We start from the raw sequence: 19,109 nt of genomic DNA, 5'->3' as shown, positions 1-19,109 counted from the left end.
CTGTATAAAGAAATAGGAAGCAGCTGAGTGTCATTCTGGTCTCCAGTCATTAGAGCTGCTAACTGATAAAATGCTCCTGTGCTTTGATCAGCTTCAGTCATGACTGAACTGGAGTCTTCAAGTCAGCTACCTCCCAGCAAACAAATCCATATCTCTCCAGTATGAAGTTGCTAATTTTGTTTGCTGTGGTACTTCATTTACATCCATCTCCTCTGCTATAGCCGGGTAGAAAAGTTGCTGAAAAAGAAGTGTGATTCATTTTATTTTGAAAACCAAGTAAAAACTTTTTCTCTAAAAGCACAGAATGCATGACCTGCTAAGTGCAAACTAGGACATGAGCCAAGCAGCACTAGGATAAGTGTTTAATACCAGAAAGGCAGCAACCTGGGCCTGCAAAGTCCTAGGTGGTGCATATTGTAGCAGGTTTGCAGTGCTTCAGTATGCACAGAGTGCTTGTAGATATGGAAATCTATATAGATAGCATGGTTAAAGATATGGCTGAGGTAACAGAGCAGATCTACAGGGAAGGCTGAGGCGTCTTGCACAGGTATTCATTCATCACAATAACCTTGTGCAGCTTGCAATGCTTTGTCTGCTGTGGTAGGTTTCCTGTGGTGCATAACCTGTGTGCCTTGTACATGCTGAACAAAGACAGAAAAGAAGGCACTGTGGTGACACACGCTGCAGCTATTGAGGGGCTTCACAGGGAATGTGCAGAATACAGTCTCCCTGCTTCCCTTTCCCGCATGTCTGTCTGCAGGACCAAAATATCAGGATCTTAAAAGATGGCATTTTTTATCTCTAAAGAAGTAAATGAGCAGATTCTATTAGAAAATGCTCTTTAATATAAGCAATTTTCATTAAATCTATTCTGAGTGTTTACTTGCCTGAAATCTTTTGCTGGCAGAAAAATAAGTTTGTTGTTTTTAACCTAGCAGAGAATTTTTAARATAACTATAACATCAATCCAAGAAAGGCAGCAAAAGCAAATAATTATCATAGAAAGATTTCAAATTTCTTACYGAGCAATTTAGAATTTAAATTCAAAGCTGTGTCTCCACTGGTTTATTATAAAGCTGGTCTTGAGCATGCACTTACAAAGGAACAAAATACTTCATCATGGAGGGCAATTTTGAGGGTATGTGCTCATTTCAGTGCTTAAAATCAGGCATCAAAGTAAAAATATGCTTCTTACTGGCTCTACCAATTAGACATTATAACTAAGCATAAATACTGGGCTGTGAGCCCTTCTTGCCTCAACTATGCTACAGACCTATGTATATGCTTTTTTTATGCTTGACAGAGAAAAACAATATCCACCTCACAGATATGTTGAGATATATAAYATTTATGAATACTGCAACTGATGAAAATCTCTGGAAAACATTGTTTTCATTGTTGACCTGGASAGTAGGAAATGTTCTGTGTAGGTAAGGAAGAATCCTTAAATCCTGGATCAGATTGTTTCCTTAGTTACGTTGTACAATCTATCTAAACAGAGATTTGAATACTGAGATTCTGTTTTTCTTTTTTTTCCCTTCAGTAAAGTGAAGCAAAATAGTAGATTTTGGGGGAAACTGTTAATCATTTCTAGAACCTGGTACTTTAGGGAGAAGTATTATTATAATAAAATATCACTTTAACAGCATAATCTTGTAGCTGTTACAATGTGGTAAATGGAAGTTCTTAGAAAACTGCTGCATTACTTTGCCTTGTACTGTTTTATGCAGTATTAACCAGCTTGTTTAGACAGACTGCTTTCTCTCTGCCAGTGTATTCCTTTCGATTAGACCAGGGACTGAATAAAAATGCTTTTCAGAAATCTCAAGATGGTCATTTCTTTAAGGGTTATCACTTTAGTAGAAGATACTAAAGACTTTACTAATTATTCTAAAGATTCTGGTTTAAGTATAAGGATTCTAAAGATTCTAAAGGCTATAACAATGATAAAAACTTGGAAATGTGAGTCTGGATGTGAGCTCATGGAAGACAATGGCAAGATTCTTGTTAACATTTATGATTTTCCTTTTATAACCTTCAAGTGTTAAGTAAYTGAACAATCCTCCCAACAACTTTTTGGGTAGCTGTTAATCAGATGTTACAGATGAATGTACTAATGAGAAGTAACTTATTAGGGTTCTGTGGTTAGTAGGCAGTGGAGATGACCAGTGTTCTGTTTCTATGACTTAATTATCAAGAAATTCTTCAGTATTTAACAAAAGGCTTTGAAAGATATAGTATAAGCTTGGATCAACGAAATATTGTACAATAAGCAGGTTTTGACTTATGTGCTATAAAAATGTACTAGGTATTTTCAGTTTACAAAGTCACTGGAAGTGCAGAATCAGAAAAACTACTACTGCCTTTGTAACCTGTGAATGCCTTTAAAAAGACAACCATAACTTGGGCAACCCTTTCCCTCCAGTAACTTACAACTTTCAATTTCTAGTGTGCAGTTTTGTTCATCCAGAGGATATCTGCGTAGATCCATCATGCAAGCGGCTGTTGTTGTGATCCTGTAAAAAGCGGGATGGGGAAAGACATGAGATTTAAAATCAAACATTACTTGTTTGAGAACAATTTTTTTCCATAGCGGCCTTTTTTGGTTTTAATATAGGCTGGTTGTGGCAGTTATATAGGCTTTCAATAATTAAATAGTTATTAAATTATATTTAGTTATTAAATATAGGCTGGTTAGGTAGTTTATATAGAACAATATACAAGTTACTGTATAGATTAGATTTTCCTAAATTTTCAAAATATATCTACAAAGACTGCCTAGCAAGCACTGTTATGAGAACTAGTCCTTGAAAATACTGGGGAATACTGCTTAAAGTACCATAGAGATGTTATAATGATGTTTTTTCTCTAAGGCTAATTTTTGAGTCTTGAATGCTGCACATTAAATTGAATTTCATGTCTCTTAATAGTGTTTTGCATTTGTTATGGTAAATGTTGAGGACTTCAATATAGATATGACTTCATTTGTTTCAGCCCCGTAACAGACACAGCTTATTGAGARGCATTGAAAAGGCAGGCAGTAATCATTTGTCAGACTTTCCTACATAACAATGCTGAAGATCATACATAACTGAATATATTACCTTTAGTCACAGTTAAATGCTTTTTAATTAAGGTTTCATAGGGTAATGTTTTGTTCTCAATTAATAAATCGGCCTTTATGCTATTTTAGTTCACCCTTATCAGCCAGAAGATTTATTTAAACGTGTAGAGAAGCAGAGGCTAATACAGTGTTTCCTACACCACAGAATTACAGWGGCCAGATATTCCTTAATGACTGGAATATTTGCATTACGAGTTATGCAGCTCTGAGCCACGTAAGCAATAGCAATTTGTTATTTTTAATAACACCAAGTATTTTTTTGCGGGTACAAAGTAATTTTTCAATAGCAAACAATGTCATTATTGTATACCTGGGATTTACATGTTCCACACAATTATTTTTTTTCCAAACCTAGTAGTTCTGATTAGTCCTTGCTCAAATATATTCATGTTTTCATTATTTGTATACATTTTTTTGTCCTAAAAGGGCTTTAATTGTTGGCTTAGAGTGCCTGATCACAATTATAATCCAAGATCAAAAATAAATGTTTGTTAATAATACACTGCACTGCTAACTGCAGGTTTGAAAGCAAACACTTGGATTATGCAGAAAGGAGATAAGTTCTTAGTATTGGTTTCTTGCAACAGTAAGTAATCTAAATACACCCAACCTGTCCCTTAGTTTTTTATTGTCCTTCACCATCTTTACACCACTCTGTGTTTACAGTCTATAACAGAAAATAAAAGCACTTGACTTGTTCTAGATTTCCCTCAGCTTTGTTTTGCACTCCCCGTAGTGCCTATTAGACAGTGTTATATATGCACCTGTTACTGTGCTTAGATGGAAGGTTCCCTGGGAAGTCAGAGCGGGAGAATCCATCTTTCCCTCTCCCGATTTAACCCTCTGACAGCAGTGATGAATGTTGCTGAGCCTTTCCGGAGCAACGGCAAGCAGCTACACAGGTAACGAGTTGCACACCCAGAGTGCTGTGTCAGCACTTCTGCTGAACCTGAATGAGGAAAGACTAAGTGAGCTGGGCCTGTTTAGCCTGGAGAAACAAAGACTGAGAAGAGTTCTGCTCAATATGGACAAATATCTGGGGGGATGATGTAAAGATACTTTTCTTGGTGGTGGCCAGTGATAGGACAAGGGGAAATAGGTACAAGTTGAAACACGGGAAATTCCATCTCCACATGAGGAAGAACTTCTTCACTGTGAGGGTGACGGAGCCCTGRAACAGGCTGCCCAGGGAGGTTGTGGAGTCTCTTCCTCTGGTGTTCTTCAAAACCTGCCTGGATGCTGCCCTGTGTCCCCTGGGTGTCYCTGCTGGAGCAGGGGGTTGGACTAGATGATCTCTAGAGGTTCCTTTCAACCTCAGCCGTTCTGTGGTTGTGTGATTCTGAGAGTGCAGCACTGCAGGAGGTGCAGGTCCTGCCCCTGGGCACTAATGGGGATAAACAGTGGGGGATAGGGGATTGGTCAGGGTCATAGGGCCTCTATGAGCTGGAAAAGGCAAGTGAAAACTGTTGGAGGCTCCCTCCTGCAGGGAATGAAGGCATCAATCTGCCAACCCAATGCGATGGAAAAAGCTGGAGGTGCCTCTGGGGAATTATTTTGGGGAATCCCAGGCTTCCTTGACAATAAATACTTCTAATTGCTGCGGAAGGATCCAGCAGCATTCATTGAATGTGATTTGTAAATAGACTTTAAAACATTTCTTTCTCCATCATGATAGATCCCCATTGTGTAAAGTTCTTAAATGATATTATGCTCTAGGTAACCATAAAACTTGTGTAAGGAGATAAATTAGAGCCATATGCAGTCAAGGTATTTTCTGTCTTGATTAATAAAAGGTCTGATTTCTTTTTTCCTTAATGCTGAGTAAGAGATAATCCTGTCTGAACTCTCTCAGTGGAGTTAGCAACTTATGGCTTGTATGTCTACCAAAGGCTTAAAAATACAGCTATTCAAATGCAGAGTATGAGAGGGTAATGGCAGGAAGGGGAATGCAGGAGTTGGAACRTAGGGCCCAAGCTACAGTAAATCTCTGTTCAGAGAAATTAGTCCTGAAAATCACTAGGTGCAAGGATTTAATGGCAAAGGAGGTAATAGCATGAAACACTATAAAAGTTTAAATGGAGGACTACTACTTAAATAGAGCTATTTGCATTTTAGAGCAAGATACGATTCTTCTAGAATTTCTGATTTTGAAGCACGTTTTAAGTTTTTTTTTTTTTTTTTTCCCCCAGTGCTGGGGCTGCTTTGATTTGCTTGGACAGTGTTCTTTATCCAGCCCTCCAGGCATTATTTTGACATCTAATGCAAATTATAAAATGGGATTTTGCAAAAATGACTAAGCAGTTAACCTTGTGGTGTTCGATTTAATTTATGTCAGTACCCAGACATCCTGGATTGGAGGCCAGTCTGAATAGCTAACAGACATAATATTTGCCATAGCAAATGGAGGAGAGCTAACAGACATAATATTTTTGACATAAAAAATCAAAATGAGATTCTTTTGTTGCTTTTTTAAATTTTGACTTGAATTTTAAATTATCTGTTTTTCTGCTCAGGTTTTATTCAGGTGTCTGACTTTTTCAATGCCATATTCTTACTAGATGTCAAAATGCCCCAAGTAAAGTTATATGAAAAATATAACTATATTGAGAATAATATTCATTTTATTATAACATATTGTGTATTTTAAGTATATCATATAATATATCATAAACAAGTAATAATAAGAAAGGATAAAGTTATATGAAAGAAAAACAAAATTGCTTTTCAGTATTTGCAAAAGTCACTTCCTTATATGATTTTTTCAGAACCTTTTCTGTAGGACAGTATATTTTGTTTAATCAAATGGTAAAGCTTAGTCTTTTTGGTTGTCAGCAGTGAATGGTTAAAACAAGCTCACAATGAGTACAGGAGGTGGAGTTACAGTTCAGCACTAAGAACACTCCATCAAAATGCTGCTGAAAAGCTTTTTCCAAGTCTTGAAAAAGAAACAAACAATATTTAAGATATGATTAAATATGGAGATGAACAGAATTAAACAATGTGAATTCTGTCATGAGAAGCTGCCTCCTATTTGGAGAAAAAGCTATCAAACTTTTATGCATTTGTTTATTCTGTCTCAGGGTATAAATTATAAATGTATATGAGGACATGAAGTGGGATTTTTCCTTAAAAGCAAAATAAAGCSTTCAAATTAAAAATAACCCTGCTTCTCTTAGCTGCTGTGTAGCTGGGGCTTCTGGTACGCAGTGGAGTATAGGTAAAAGATTGTTCTTGAGTTAATTTGACTTTGCTGATATGAGGGAGACTAATAAGGCAGCAACTGGTTTGACTTGGAATCCAGCTCCGTATTCCTGGTGGAAACTGTGACCTTAATTTTTCTCAAATCCAAAGAATCTTTAAGAACTAGTGGGATGTTCTGTAAGCAGAGTTGTWGAATCTGAAGCAGAGTTGGAGGAAGGCAGAAAAATGAAACTATACATATAACTTTAAGGCCTTTTTTCCCTGCACATGCCAGGCCCAAGCTTTCTGGTTTTCATGCCTGCAGACACTGTGAAGCTCAGAGCAAAGCCTGAGTAATGGGTGGTTACGTGCCTGGACCTTGGAGAAAGTGTTGGCTCTAAGCCTTTAAGCATGCTCAGCTTTCATAAGTATGTTTAAGAAGGGCTAATAGATAGTATAATATTGGTATTTGCAAAGCCTATGATTAAAAGTTGAGAGAAATTAGGAATATAGGTTCCTGAGCCAGTTGAAGAAAGGATGTCAGTACTTGTTTTTATCCACCTGACTCCATTAGCATGTGAAAACTCTTTTATTTTTTTTTAGATTGAGAAATTATTATAATTTTAGTAAATACATGTCATCTCCTGCCTTAATCAGTAGGAAATACATCTGTGGGTCTAGGGAGATAAGTTGTCAACTGCCAGGTCACTGCTGGAGAATACGTAGTTTGAGATAACACTGAAGTATATAAGGAGAACATTTGTATGGATTTAGGTTAGCAAGTGCAGAACACATTTCCCTTTAATCTTGCTCGCAGAAACAGCAGAGTTGTTTAAAAATAAAAAGGCTCTTGATGAATCCATGTATTGGAGAAATATACAGCTCCCAGAGTCAAAGATAAGTTGCTGAAAACAAAGTCTGTTTCAGAAGGGTCAGACTGTGTTTGTTTGGGCAGCCTGTGCCAGGGCTCTGTCACCCTCACAGTGAAGAAGCTCTTCCTCACACGGAGATGGAACTKCCTGTGTTTCAACTTGTACCCATCGCCCCTTGTCCTAYCAAAGTACAAGAGCCTTTAAAGGTTAGGTAGTGTCCTGGACTTACGTGTTGCAGGCAGTAAAATATTCTGGGCTTGTAGCTCTCTGGGGAGATTCATCTTAGTATTCAAAGTAAGTGTCAGTAAATTAGTCACCACCACTTTGTTTAAAGAAACAAATTGTTGCCAAGTAGCTTTGTTTTTTAGCTGCCAGAGCCCTGCTTCAGAGAACTAGCGTGGGACTATCACAAAGCAGAGACTGAGTGAGGAGATTACCCCAAATGGGACAAATATGTTTGCTGCCTCCTGCCTCTCCCAGGAGGAGAACCTGAAGCTCCAGAGCAGAGACAGGAGTAGAAAGAGATGGAGAAGGGGATGCCATGATGTGGAAAACCAATAGGAGAGGGAGAAAAGGTCTGAAAGAAAATCTTTTGCTTTGACTGGAGTTAGGAGCACCTAGAATCAAAGCTCTAAGTCTAACACACAGTTTGAATAGGTAACGAGCACTTTGGCTGTTGTGTAAAGTACATCAGGAACAGAGCATTGTGAAGACGAATGGCTTGTGAAGTACTAGAAATACCAAACTCATTAACGTATTACATAGTAACTTTTTAAATACTAGCAAAAAGGTCTCTTGGTCTGATCTTTGTAAGCCAAGCATCAGTGCAGTGAGAATTTTTACGGCATAGCTATAAACCTATAAAAGTAAAATTTATAGTAGAAATCCCAAGAGGGCTATAACTATACCATGGCAAACAAGATAGTTAAAATAAAAAGTGCCTGAGAACAGAGCTGAAATTTACTGCAAAAAGTAGTTTAGTTTGACAGTGCAAGTATGTTGCAAGTCAAAAAGAGCCAGTTGGAAATACTTAGCRCAGTGGAAGCTCCAAAAAGGAAGAGAAGGAAGAAGATAACTGGTTTCCAGTCTGATTTCAGTAACAAGAATGGTGCTGAACCTCTTAACTTTATTTCAGTGTCTCTGCAACCTTTCTAAAAGTGACTAACTGCAAGAACAGTGATGTTCCTGCTGAATTCTAGTCACGAATAAGAGTGTCAACAGACTGAAATATCTGACCTGTGCAGTAGGTCCAAGTATGTGTCCAAGCTGACACCTCCTGGGAGGTGTCAGTGGTGTTGGTACCATTTGATATCGTGAGCTTTGTTGTTGATTTCAGAGTGAAACCAAGCACTGTTTGATGTGTGAACAGAATTGCCAACATATACTTTTTGGTCTGAAATGTTATTCTTTAATTCAGGGAAGAGTTATACATATTGTGTGAGTGTGTGAAAGAAAGACTTGCATATCCTTATATTCAAGTTTCTTACAATTTGGCAGGAGAGAAATTGTTTTTGTATCTTATGCCTCTTTTTCTTTACACATGAACTATATTGTTAGGTCAGTGACGTCCTTAAATCAGCCCAGTCAGGACTGGGAGAGGATACCTGTGTACATATGTAGCTTCCTTTGTGCCAGCGCTTTTTCAATTCTATTATTTTCTTTCTGTCCTTTTTCCCCWGTTCTTCAGCTGGGTTTGTGTAAGATTCAGCAGCTTAACAAGGCCCAAAGAATGAGTAGTATTGTGCATTTATGCTAGTATTGTGCATTTGTGCAAGTATTCACCCCTAATCTTTACAACACTTCTCCCCCTGCAAATCAACTGCTACCTTTAACAGGGAGCTTGTTGTTGTAAAGAAAATATATATACACACACACATACACACACACACACACACACACACACACACACACACACACACTACCATTAGACCATTCATTTTATACAGCTAATTCGAGGTTAGGTATATTTTCCTGTTTCAGAATCATCAGACAGATCGTGAGTTTATCAGATAAACAGACTTAATGTTTCCTGCCTATTTTTGCTTTTTGTGGGTTGCAAATGGCTCTTTATAAGTAGTTTTTGCACTGTAATAAAATTGTAACCACATTCCCAGTGGTTTGACAGAATGATTCCTTTCTCCTGAAGGCATGTTTTATGGATACCTTATTTCTGTATAAGAAGAAGAAGTTAGGAACTGTTCCAGGGTATATAYCTGAAAATTATTTCAGAAATGTTGTAATATTTTAACTTATATATATAAGCTCCTACTGGTCTAACACATTCTTCTTGACCAAGTATATGGGTCCTTTGGAGTGAGAAGGATTTACATATAAATTTAACTTCTTGTTACATTTACACAAAGTAATCGCATGTTTGGCAGTTGTGGGAAGATCTATAATAAGGATTTTGCTTTGGCCATTTAACTACTTTRGCTACAGCTAGAGATAGTCTTTTTCAGTGTGGTAATAGATATTCAGTTTGGCAAATAATACTTCACATTGGTTTTTATTTTACTTTTTTTTTAATCTACAGTGAGTGAGTTTGCCAGAAGATTGAGCTATTCTTCCTGCRAGTGAAAACTTAGAGTTGTGCAATATTCAGGTAAATTTACTTATAATCTGGTGGGCATGCAGGCTTTTGAATTTTCAAGGAAGCACTTTGATATTTTCACTGACATGTTAAAAATAACCCTGACATTTTGCCATTAAGATATAATAGGAAAAGGAATTAGAAATGGAATAAAAGATGACTAGTGAATGAAAGCTCATATACATATCAAAAAGCTGATAAAAGACAGAAACTCCCCTCGCCAGAGAGAAAACACTTTTAATGGAACAGTCACTCCACTCTTGACCTCTCAATTTTGATCTTATAAGGTGACCTACAAAGTTTCTTCAAAGATGGATCTGAAGACTAAGCCTTAGAKCTGTGCATTCATAACTAAGAGCAGTGAAGTGACACGGGTTTACAAATCCTTCTGGGAAAAGCTGGTGCTTGGAATTCCAGCCAGTTAATTGCATGGTCCTCTGGGGAGGTGTGTGTTGGAAGCAAGAAGGTAGCAAACTGCAGCCGGGTTGAAACCTTTGACATGAGTCTTGCTAGCAAAGAAAATATTGATAGATCTGCAGCTTCAGAGTTAACTGTTCGAGGTTGTACTTACCTTGAAGTTTGTTGTTTGCTTGATATAAAGAGGGGCTCAAGCAACAAAGTTGTCTGTCCTTTGTCAATTATATCAGTTGGTGTGACAGGAAAAATAAAATCCATCCCCAAAATGTTCTCATAGGACTTTAGGWTTTTTTAAAATCAAACTGAATTAATATTATTCTGTTTATGAAATCTGTAACAATCATGCACAGATTTGGAACCTTTCCATCCAGCACACAGGCTGTGCCATTTGAATCTTAAGAGCACACATGTGCCAGAAGTAGGMGTGCTTTTAAATACTTATTTAGCCTATACTAAGCAAATGCATGTACAGCACAGAGCAAAATTACTATTTTTCTCCTGCATAGTGACTGGTCTATGAGAAGGTAAGCATTCAGGGACTCTAAGGACACTAATATCAAATGATTGYGATATTTAAACATTACTGAAGCATTTGAGAAAGGCCTCGGGCCCTGCYTGTCTCCTACAGGCAGAATCCCAGCAGGGGGCTCCCAGGTAACACTGAGAAGTCCATAATCTTTGTGCACTTGTCTACGGTTGGATATTAGCTGTGTGTTTTAAAGCTTGCTAARATTTGAGATAAATTGCCATTTATAATCGCTATGCCTTTAAAAAGTTTTTGTTTTCAGGTTTAAATTCCTTCTCCTTGGATCAAATTGCTTTCTTTTTGGTATTTAAATCTTTGCGTTGTTCTCAATAAATACTTGTTAATCTGGATTTAAGTTTGCTAAAACTGTTTATGTGAACTAAATAGGGCAGTGGTGTTGTTGATACCCACTAAATGCCCAAGAAGTGAACTAGTGTGTGAGCTTTCTTAACAAAGTGGATGTGCAGCCCATTTTTCTTTTTTCTTGTGTACCTTTAGCACATTTTTGTCCCAGAATTCACTTAGGTTTCATCAGCTTTCCATATTAGGAGAATTCTCATCTTTTACTGACAATATCTAAATAAAGACCCCCTTTTCGTGGCTATAGGTGCAGTCACCTGCCTAGTATAGATGACTGGTGGAATTTTTGCAGCCTCCCCAACAACCTTAATTTGCTTCCTGATACTTTCATTGCACAGAAAATGCATAGATATGCTGTTTTTGCCACCTCCCTCCAGCTTTATTTGCGACCTAGTGCTTCATTAATGTCAAAAATCAACGTTAATATAAATGAAATGAGAGTGAGGATGTTTTTGAACAGCTAAGACCTTATTTTCATTTTCTTCCTCAATAGTAATTATCCTCAACATGCTAGAAATTAATTGCATGCAAATTGGAAATCTGTAGCAAGGTACAACTTTAATTATTGTCTCTTTGTCTGTTTTTTTTTTTGTTAGAGTGAAATGGATTTGCTTCTATGGAGTGTCTTTTTAATGAACTTCAGGACCAGGAGAAAAATAAGCTTTGGTAAATACCATATACATATTAGTATGAATTTTTTTTTTTTGGTTCTTCTAAAATATCTGTATAATTAACAGCTTATCAGGCAAGAGCTCTTACGTTCTGTGACAGGAGGAATATAAGATGGTAAACTATACAGAAGTTCCTAGTCGATATTGCTAGACCTCCTGCCCCCACTACTTCTCCCCTAAAAGAAGGTAAAAGGAAAAGAAAAATAAACCAAATTTACTATTGATGAAGAGATTCTTAGGCCGTGTATATTTTTATTTGAGGTTGAAGTACCTTGAATCATTAAAATTTCTTACTGTAATTTCCGTACATCTTAATATTTTTGAGTACACTGTCTCTATTGGTATTTATATACCTACCAGAGCTGTTTTTCATAGAATTTATGCATTTTTTGCCAAAAAGAGTATTAAAGACCCTTACATGGAGGAAGGTAGTCTAGACATACATTGCACTAAAAGTGGCAGAGGCAGTAATTTCTCCTATGAGTGAAAAGGATGACTGTGGCTTGTTCAGATTTAATATGCAGAACACTTTGTAAGACAGAGGACAATGAAATTATCTGAAAACAATTTATACCAGTAAAGCAAGACCTGATGTGCTGCATAGAAAATAGGTAGAACATATTTTTCACTGTCCTTCAACTTTAAAACTAACTGATTGTTAATCCTATTTAGTTTTCTTTCTTAACTTGATGTGATTGGGTTGATTTTTGTGAATTTTTGGTATTAATGTGGTTAAATAGGTTTTAAACAATATTAATATCTTTAGGTGACAAATAATTTCAGCAGTCTGAGTTGGATCCAAAAGCTGCTCGAATGAAAGTGGTCTTTGAACGAGGCCTACTGGGCTTTGCTCTACAAAATGCTTGTGATGCAGTTGTTCAGAGTGCTGTACATGACAGTTGTAATCGATCACAGCATCTGAGGCTGGAGTTTAAATTCAAGCCCATGGAGCTCGTCTCTGTGATTCTGGCATGCTGCTTGGGTACTTAATTACTGATACCAAGAGCTCCCACTCATACATTTAAAGCTGAGTCCATGTTAAGGAGTAATCCATAAGCCTTGTTCAACCTCAAGTGATTTGCCTATCTTTGCTCTTTTAGTTTTACACTTAAAAATGTATGAAAATGGAATAAAAAAAAAAGCAAATTAGCAGATCTGCAATTGGAGGAAGAAGGTCCCAAATCAAACGTAGGGAATTATTTCATGATACAGTATGAGTTGATGAATGAGTTGCTTTACTTGGAGCTACACTTTTCCACACAAAACTGCTATTTATTGTGGCTGGAGGAATAGAAAAGGGAGCGATTAGCTTCACGGTCAGCTAGAATTTGCATGTTGATTGCTGATGTGAGGAGAATATTCCTTTTTCCCCTGGAGGTGGACACAGTTGGTGGTGCTAAAGACTTTCTCTGACTTGCATCTGGGACTTGACTTGTTCTGGCAGTCTGAAAGAATAGTAACTTTTCTTGTGTGGTTTTAACATAGCTTGTGGCTTTGTAATCTTCCATTCCTATGGAAGATCTTTGGGCTTCACAGACGTGCCGGGTGAAGGAATCTTTGCCTAAGCAGCTGTGAAAGCACATACGCGGTATACATTTTTATACTATATTTAATTTGTACTGTGTGCATGTGAGTGTACGTCTGAAAGGACTTTAAGACTCTAATAAATGTCCTTGCACCTGTGCAACTATTATTACAAATAAGAACAGTTTCTAATCTTTAAAACAAGTTTTTTAAAGTTCTCAGGCCAGAAAGTTTTTTAATCATAGTAATCCTGTGAAGATGCTTTTCAGGCCTCAGCTTTGTAAAAGGAACTGTACTACATGAAATCTAAAGGCAATCGGTAAGATGCATTTTTCACATGTTCTGTCAGATGATAACAATGGCTGGAGTCTGTCAGCATCTTCCTCATTGTATATATTGTTTTGTGTTTTTTGTTCTCATAATTCAAATAGCAGTAGTGCTATAACAGAAGTGACTGTATGAAAATGCCTTTGAGTTCCCTAGCAGAGACTGATGCACTGCCTGTGAGCATAATAAGTTCAGAAGAAATCACCATGAATCAAATATTTTGAAAGTGTTTTTTTCTTGTGAAGCTTGAGCTGATGGATTGAAAGGCTCTGTGAGCGCATGGGTAGTGTTGTCATTTGAAGCTATCTTTTTATAGGCTAAAAAGTCGTATTTGGAACTTTGATTTTCAATAAGCTATATATACACATTTTCCCTAAATTATTACTTTTGTTTTTGTACTGCTGCAACAATTTCTTTTCTTTTCAATCTGATTTAGGTATACATTTAAGGACCTTAACAATATCTAGGTAGCTAAGAGTCATGCTTTATGATTTTTTCAGGTTAGCTGAAGTACACTTTGGGATTTATGTTCTGTGGATGATATTTTCACTTTTGAATGGTAACAGTGATCAGAGGTTACTTCAAGCAGGCATCATTTTCTTCCAAGTAAGCTACTTCAACTTTAAAAATAATACAATGCCTACACACAGAGGCTCTGGAGTAAACTTAACGTAACCAGTAACTTGATTTAATTTTAATGTTATATTTACGTACATGATCTTTAGTTTGTACTTCTTCAGATCTTAGAATATATTTTTATGTACAGGATGAATATGAATTGCAGTGTAGAAAGTAGTTGTAGTTTGGAAAGGCAGATAATAAACCAAGGCAAATTAAAGAAAACCTGTACTCAGATCAATCAATAATATGGAAATATCTCTGGTGAGTTAGAACTGTTCTCTCCTTTTCCTACTAAAACTTGGTTGCATTTCTTCAGAAGAGTCTGATTTTTATATTTTGTATTGGAGAAATTCTCAAAAGAAGGAAGCTTTTGGTTTTGGCTGATTACAGGGAGAACATGCAGAGGCATTAAGCCTTATTAGTCTGGCTACAGCTTATTAAGGTAGCTAGGATGCCTTGTGGAAGATATTTAGCAGTATTATTGCAATGCCCTAGATCGAGTTTGACTTATAAACCTGCAGTGAGAAACCATGAAGAAAAAGAGAAGGACCATGGTAATGCTGGCATTTAGCACTTGCTCTTTGCTTTCTGCCAGGACTGCAACATTCCTGATTAAAAAACCCAACGTACCGTAGGCCATAGAGAACTGTCCCATCTGGATGGAGTCGAATCATTCGATTTTTCACTGTCACCCCATGGACAAATGACTTCTTGTCGTTTAGAAAATAGGTGTCAGGCACCCAGAGCTGGTCAGCCACTCTGTTGTCCAGCGTCAAGTTTAGAGGTATTCCAGAATAGGAGAGCCTTTTATCCCTCCAGGACTGCTGGAAGTACATGGTGAGGGTGTAGTCCTAGGGAAGGGTGGAAGAAAGAGAGAGAGAAAAAAAAAAAAGAGAAAAAAATTGAATAAGATGATATTTGGGGTTTTGTCTAAAGACTGACCTAACACCGGTTTATTTTTTTAGATGCCATTTCAGACTATAACTGAGCCTCGATATCACATTAAGAAATGTAAGGAACATTAAAATGTTATTAACCATGACCATTAGTCTTGATGTGTTCATGTTTCATGTTTATGTTGAGCTTCACACTGCTCACCAATGACAGTGTGACTTCCTTCCCTCCATCCTACAGTCTTTCAATATATCTTGTGCCAAAGGAAATACCTGGAGCTCATGGAATAACATAAGGGTCTCTAGTCCACAGATCACACTGTACAATTTTTGTTTTGACTTTTTTTTAATCTGAAGAGAGGAGGAATCTGATTCACCTGAGTGATCTCAGTCAAAGAGCATTGAATGCCACTGAGGACTCCTGATGTTCTCTGTTTTTCCTGAAGGATCCTCACTACGCTTCAGGAAGGCTAGCTCTCTTCTACCTCCTGAGAAAGAGCAAATGTTATCTCAGAAGAAAGGTGAGTAACTTAATTTTTTACTGAAATAAACAATGCAAATCACTTTAGTAACTGGCAGATCTCACATTAGTTCAGGCAATGTTGTGCTTTCTGTCCTTGATAATCAAACATACTGCATAGAAAATGGACATCTTGTGTTGACTCTCACATGGTGGCATCAGGAAAAACATCATTTATGCAGTCTTGTGTTTTTCTACTTGGCCTGAAAAGATATTATTTTAAAAGCCATCTCTGCCTGATTTGCTGCCTCACCTTCTCATTTTTGAGAATTTGGTGATTTTAAAGCGTGTGTGTGTATAAATATGGAAAAGCCCATGCACTGGAAAAAAATGCTACCAATTGAGAATGTTCCCTATGTCTTAAAACTCACCTATAGAGAGAAGTAGTCGAGATAAACTACATGATATCTTAAAGGATATGCTCAGGGAAAGAAAGGAAATTCTCTTCTGGACTAAGTGGCTCATTTTCTTTTAGACACTCTATTTAGCATCATGATTTGCTTTAAAAAATTGATTTCATCTACCTGTGTTGTATACAAAATATTTTTTCCTTTGCTCATATCCAGCTATGCTATACTATATAGAAGTATCTGGCATACCAGAAAGTGCTAATGCAGAGAGCTTCATCGTATGGACGTTCCTTGGTTTGTAATTTTAGAATGATTTATTTTTTCCCATTCAGAAACAAACATGGGGGACTTACTGATTCCATATTTTAGGATTAGATTAAAGGATCTTCTGCCACACTTTTACAGTGTCAGTGACTTGCAATTCCCTATTTTAAAAAGAACATCTGAAGGTTATTTTAATAAACAATTATACCTCTAGTATACAATGAAATTATACTTCTACCATAAATATAAGAGTGTAATGGTGTAGTTATACTCTTCCTCTTTCTTTTCTTTTGCAGCGCCTTTTAGCGGATGCCTTTTGGCAAATTATATTTTTTTAATCTGAGTTTAAGCAGTGAGGTAATCGCTGAACATGGATTGTATATTTGGAGAATGAAGATCTTCCAAGCCCAAGTTTGCACCGGAACATCACATTAATGTAAACATTAATGAACTACCTCTTAATGAACTAATCATAATCATGCATCATGTTTGTGGAACATATTAGTCTCACCAAGTGACTCTCACCAGAACTCAGAATCTCAAATTCAATGTCTGCATACATGAAACCCTCCTGCCTGTCAGGTGCCTAAAGATCTGTATGTGCAGTGCAAGTCTCATAGATAAGCAATGGGAGCAAACTTTCTTGCTCAAGTAAGAAAAATTTATTTTAGAAGACAAAGTGTCTGGACCACAGATGCCTGTTGTGCCTAAGTTCATAAGAGGGATTTAGAATTCCAGTAAGTAACAGACCAGAGAGCTCTTAATACTGCTTTTTTTTTTCCCCCAAATCATCTTAGTAATATCATTGTACAATGTATATAAATGATGTGAGGACAGTAAAAGACTTTTCTTCTCTGATACACATCTAGCTTTCTGAAAGCAGTATAGGTATATTAAAATAGCTAGATAATACAGAAAGCTGATATTTTCCACTCTGAAGTGTGGAAACCAGCATAACATTGCAAATCATGATGTGACATGCAGTCTTGCATTATAACCTCATTTTCTGGGATACACCAAGGGTGCTGAAGCACCAGTTCATCACCTAATTTATAGCTTCCAATGGACTAAAAGACTGTGGCTTAAATGAGTTACATTGTCAATTCCTTTTTTGACCAATTCAGACATGTATTTTAAAAGGAAAATGGGAAATTTTGTAACTTGCAGCACWAAGCAGTATGATCTAAAAGACCTTTTGTTCTTTCTGCCTTTCAAAGATGACCTGAATCTAACTTTTGTTATTGTTCCATGCTGTAGAAAAATAGCTTAGAACTTCTGTGACATATTTAAGCAATAATTGAATATCAAAGCATATTCAGAAAGTCTTGCTAGCAAAAAATTAACACTGAGATCAGGTCTTATTAAAAGCTGGTAAATAAAAGAATGTGTCATGAATATTTAGCTGTTGTAGGTCAAACTGATAGTGAATATTAGAACTTCAGATGAGTTGGCACATCAGACTAAAGAATAGAGAGAAACAAGCACAATTACAATATCCAAGTCTTTAATATGATAAAACCTTTTCTTTTGGGTTAAAAGGATCTTATGTCAGGAGGCATTAGAAGGGGTCAGTGTTTATGTGCTCATCTATGTGGATTGCATTAACTATTTCAGGGCTCCCCAGTACAGGAGGGATGTGGAGCTGCTGGAGAGAGTCCAGCGCAGGGCTACSAGGATGATCAGGGGCCTGGAACATSTGYCMTRTGAGCAAAGGCTGAGRGAGCTGGGCCTGTTCAGCCTGGAGAAGAGGAGGCTGAGGGGGGACCTGATCAGTGTSTATAAATACCTCAAGGGGGGCAGTGAGGAGGAGGGGGTGGCCTCTTCTCGGTCATGGCCACTGACAGAACTAGAGGAAAGGGCCATGAATTGAAGCACCGAAAGTTCCACAGGAACTTAAGGAAACATTTCTTAACAGAGTGAGGGTGACAGAGCCCTGGAACAGGCTGCCCAGGGAAGCTGTGGAATCTCCTTCTCTGGAGATCTTTAAAACCCGCTTGGACACAGCCCTGTGCCACATGCTCTAGGTGACCCCTGCAAAGGGGTTGGACTAGATGACATCTGGAGGTCCCTTCCAACCTTAAGGATTCTATGATTCCATTGGAGAGTTCTAAATCCTTTGGGCACTTTATAATCAACAGTAATATAAAACTGTTCCCATACCCAAGTGTCTAAAATTTTGAGTAGTTTTGTAATAAGGTGAAAAAGATTCCAGGCAAGGGAAAAGCAGCTTCAGTTTTGTGGAAACTATATTTTCTGTCAGAAAATACCAAATCATTTGTAGGTGTGAGATTTCTATAGGAAGAAGAATTATGTGAGCTATGTGCTTCTCCCATTTCCCTTGATCCAGTTGATTGGTATTACTGTTGAGGATTTTTCCTGCATTTTTTTTTTTTTTTCAAAAGTGCTGATACTTCTCCAGAGAGGCATTTCAGAAACCTTATTGGCATTTGTAATTTCACAATTAAGTTAAGTACGTAGCATCACGGTTGCGTCTTATAGAAAAAAGCCGAAATCTGGCAGGAGTCTATAATGATGATGCTCTTTATTGCTGAAAGCACAGCCAGGAATAAAATTAGACTCATTAGAAATGTAGCATATTGGAAATGGAAGCACTGATCATTACTGTATTGGGATCCAATACCACTTTTCGCAGTCGGTGGCAAAAGTTCCCCTGACTGCAGTGGGATTGGGATCACATCCACCCTCTTCAATCATTACTGGAAAAGCAGACAAAATCTTAGCTCTTCATGGAAGACTATGTATTTGGTTGCACTTTGTTCAGTGTTTTAGTGCACATATTTATTATGATTTCCAAGATTTAAATGGTTTCTGAGATTTAAATGTTAGTTTGTGCCAACTCCAGARTATGT

At 37.2% G+C, this 19,109-nt stretch overlaps 1 protein-coding gene across 1 annotated transcript in view; it reads right to left on the bottom strand.

Moving 5' to 3' along the window:
• GABRB1 (gamma-aminobutyric acid type A receptor beta1 subunit) overlaps positions 1–15,057 on the bottom strand; it is a 39,379-nt gene extending 24,322 nt beyond the window's left edge. The window contains exons 1-2 of the mRNA XM_026033522.1: positions 14,843–15,057; positions 2,434–2,516 (exon numbers count right to left, since the gene is read on the bottom strand). Coding sequence (XP_025889307.1) covers positions 2,434–2,516; positions 14,843–15,048 — 289 coding nt within the window. The 5' untranslated portion in view covers positions 15,049–15,057. The remainder of the gene's footprint in view (positions 1–2,433; positions 2,517–14,842) is intronic.
• Positions 15,058–19,109: the final 4,052 nt, after the last annotated feature.

This window comes from Nothoprocta perdicaria, unplaced genomic scaffold (assembly GCF_003342845.1).
Source record: "Nothoprocta perdicaria isolate Ctin4 unplaced genomic scaffold, notPer1 scaffold_13, whole genome shotgun sequence".
Lineage (NCBI taxonomy): Eukaryota > Metazoa > Chordata > Aves > Tinamiformes > Tinamidae > Nothoprocta > Nothoprocta perdicaria.
This window is presented reverse-complemented; position numbering and strand designations above follow the sequence as displayed.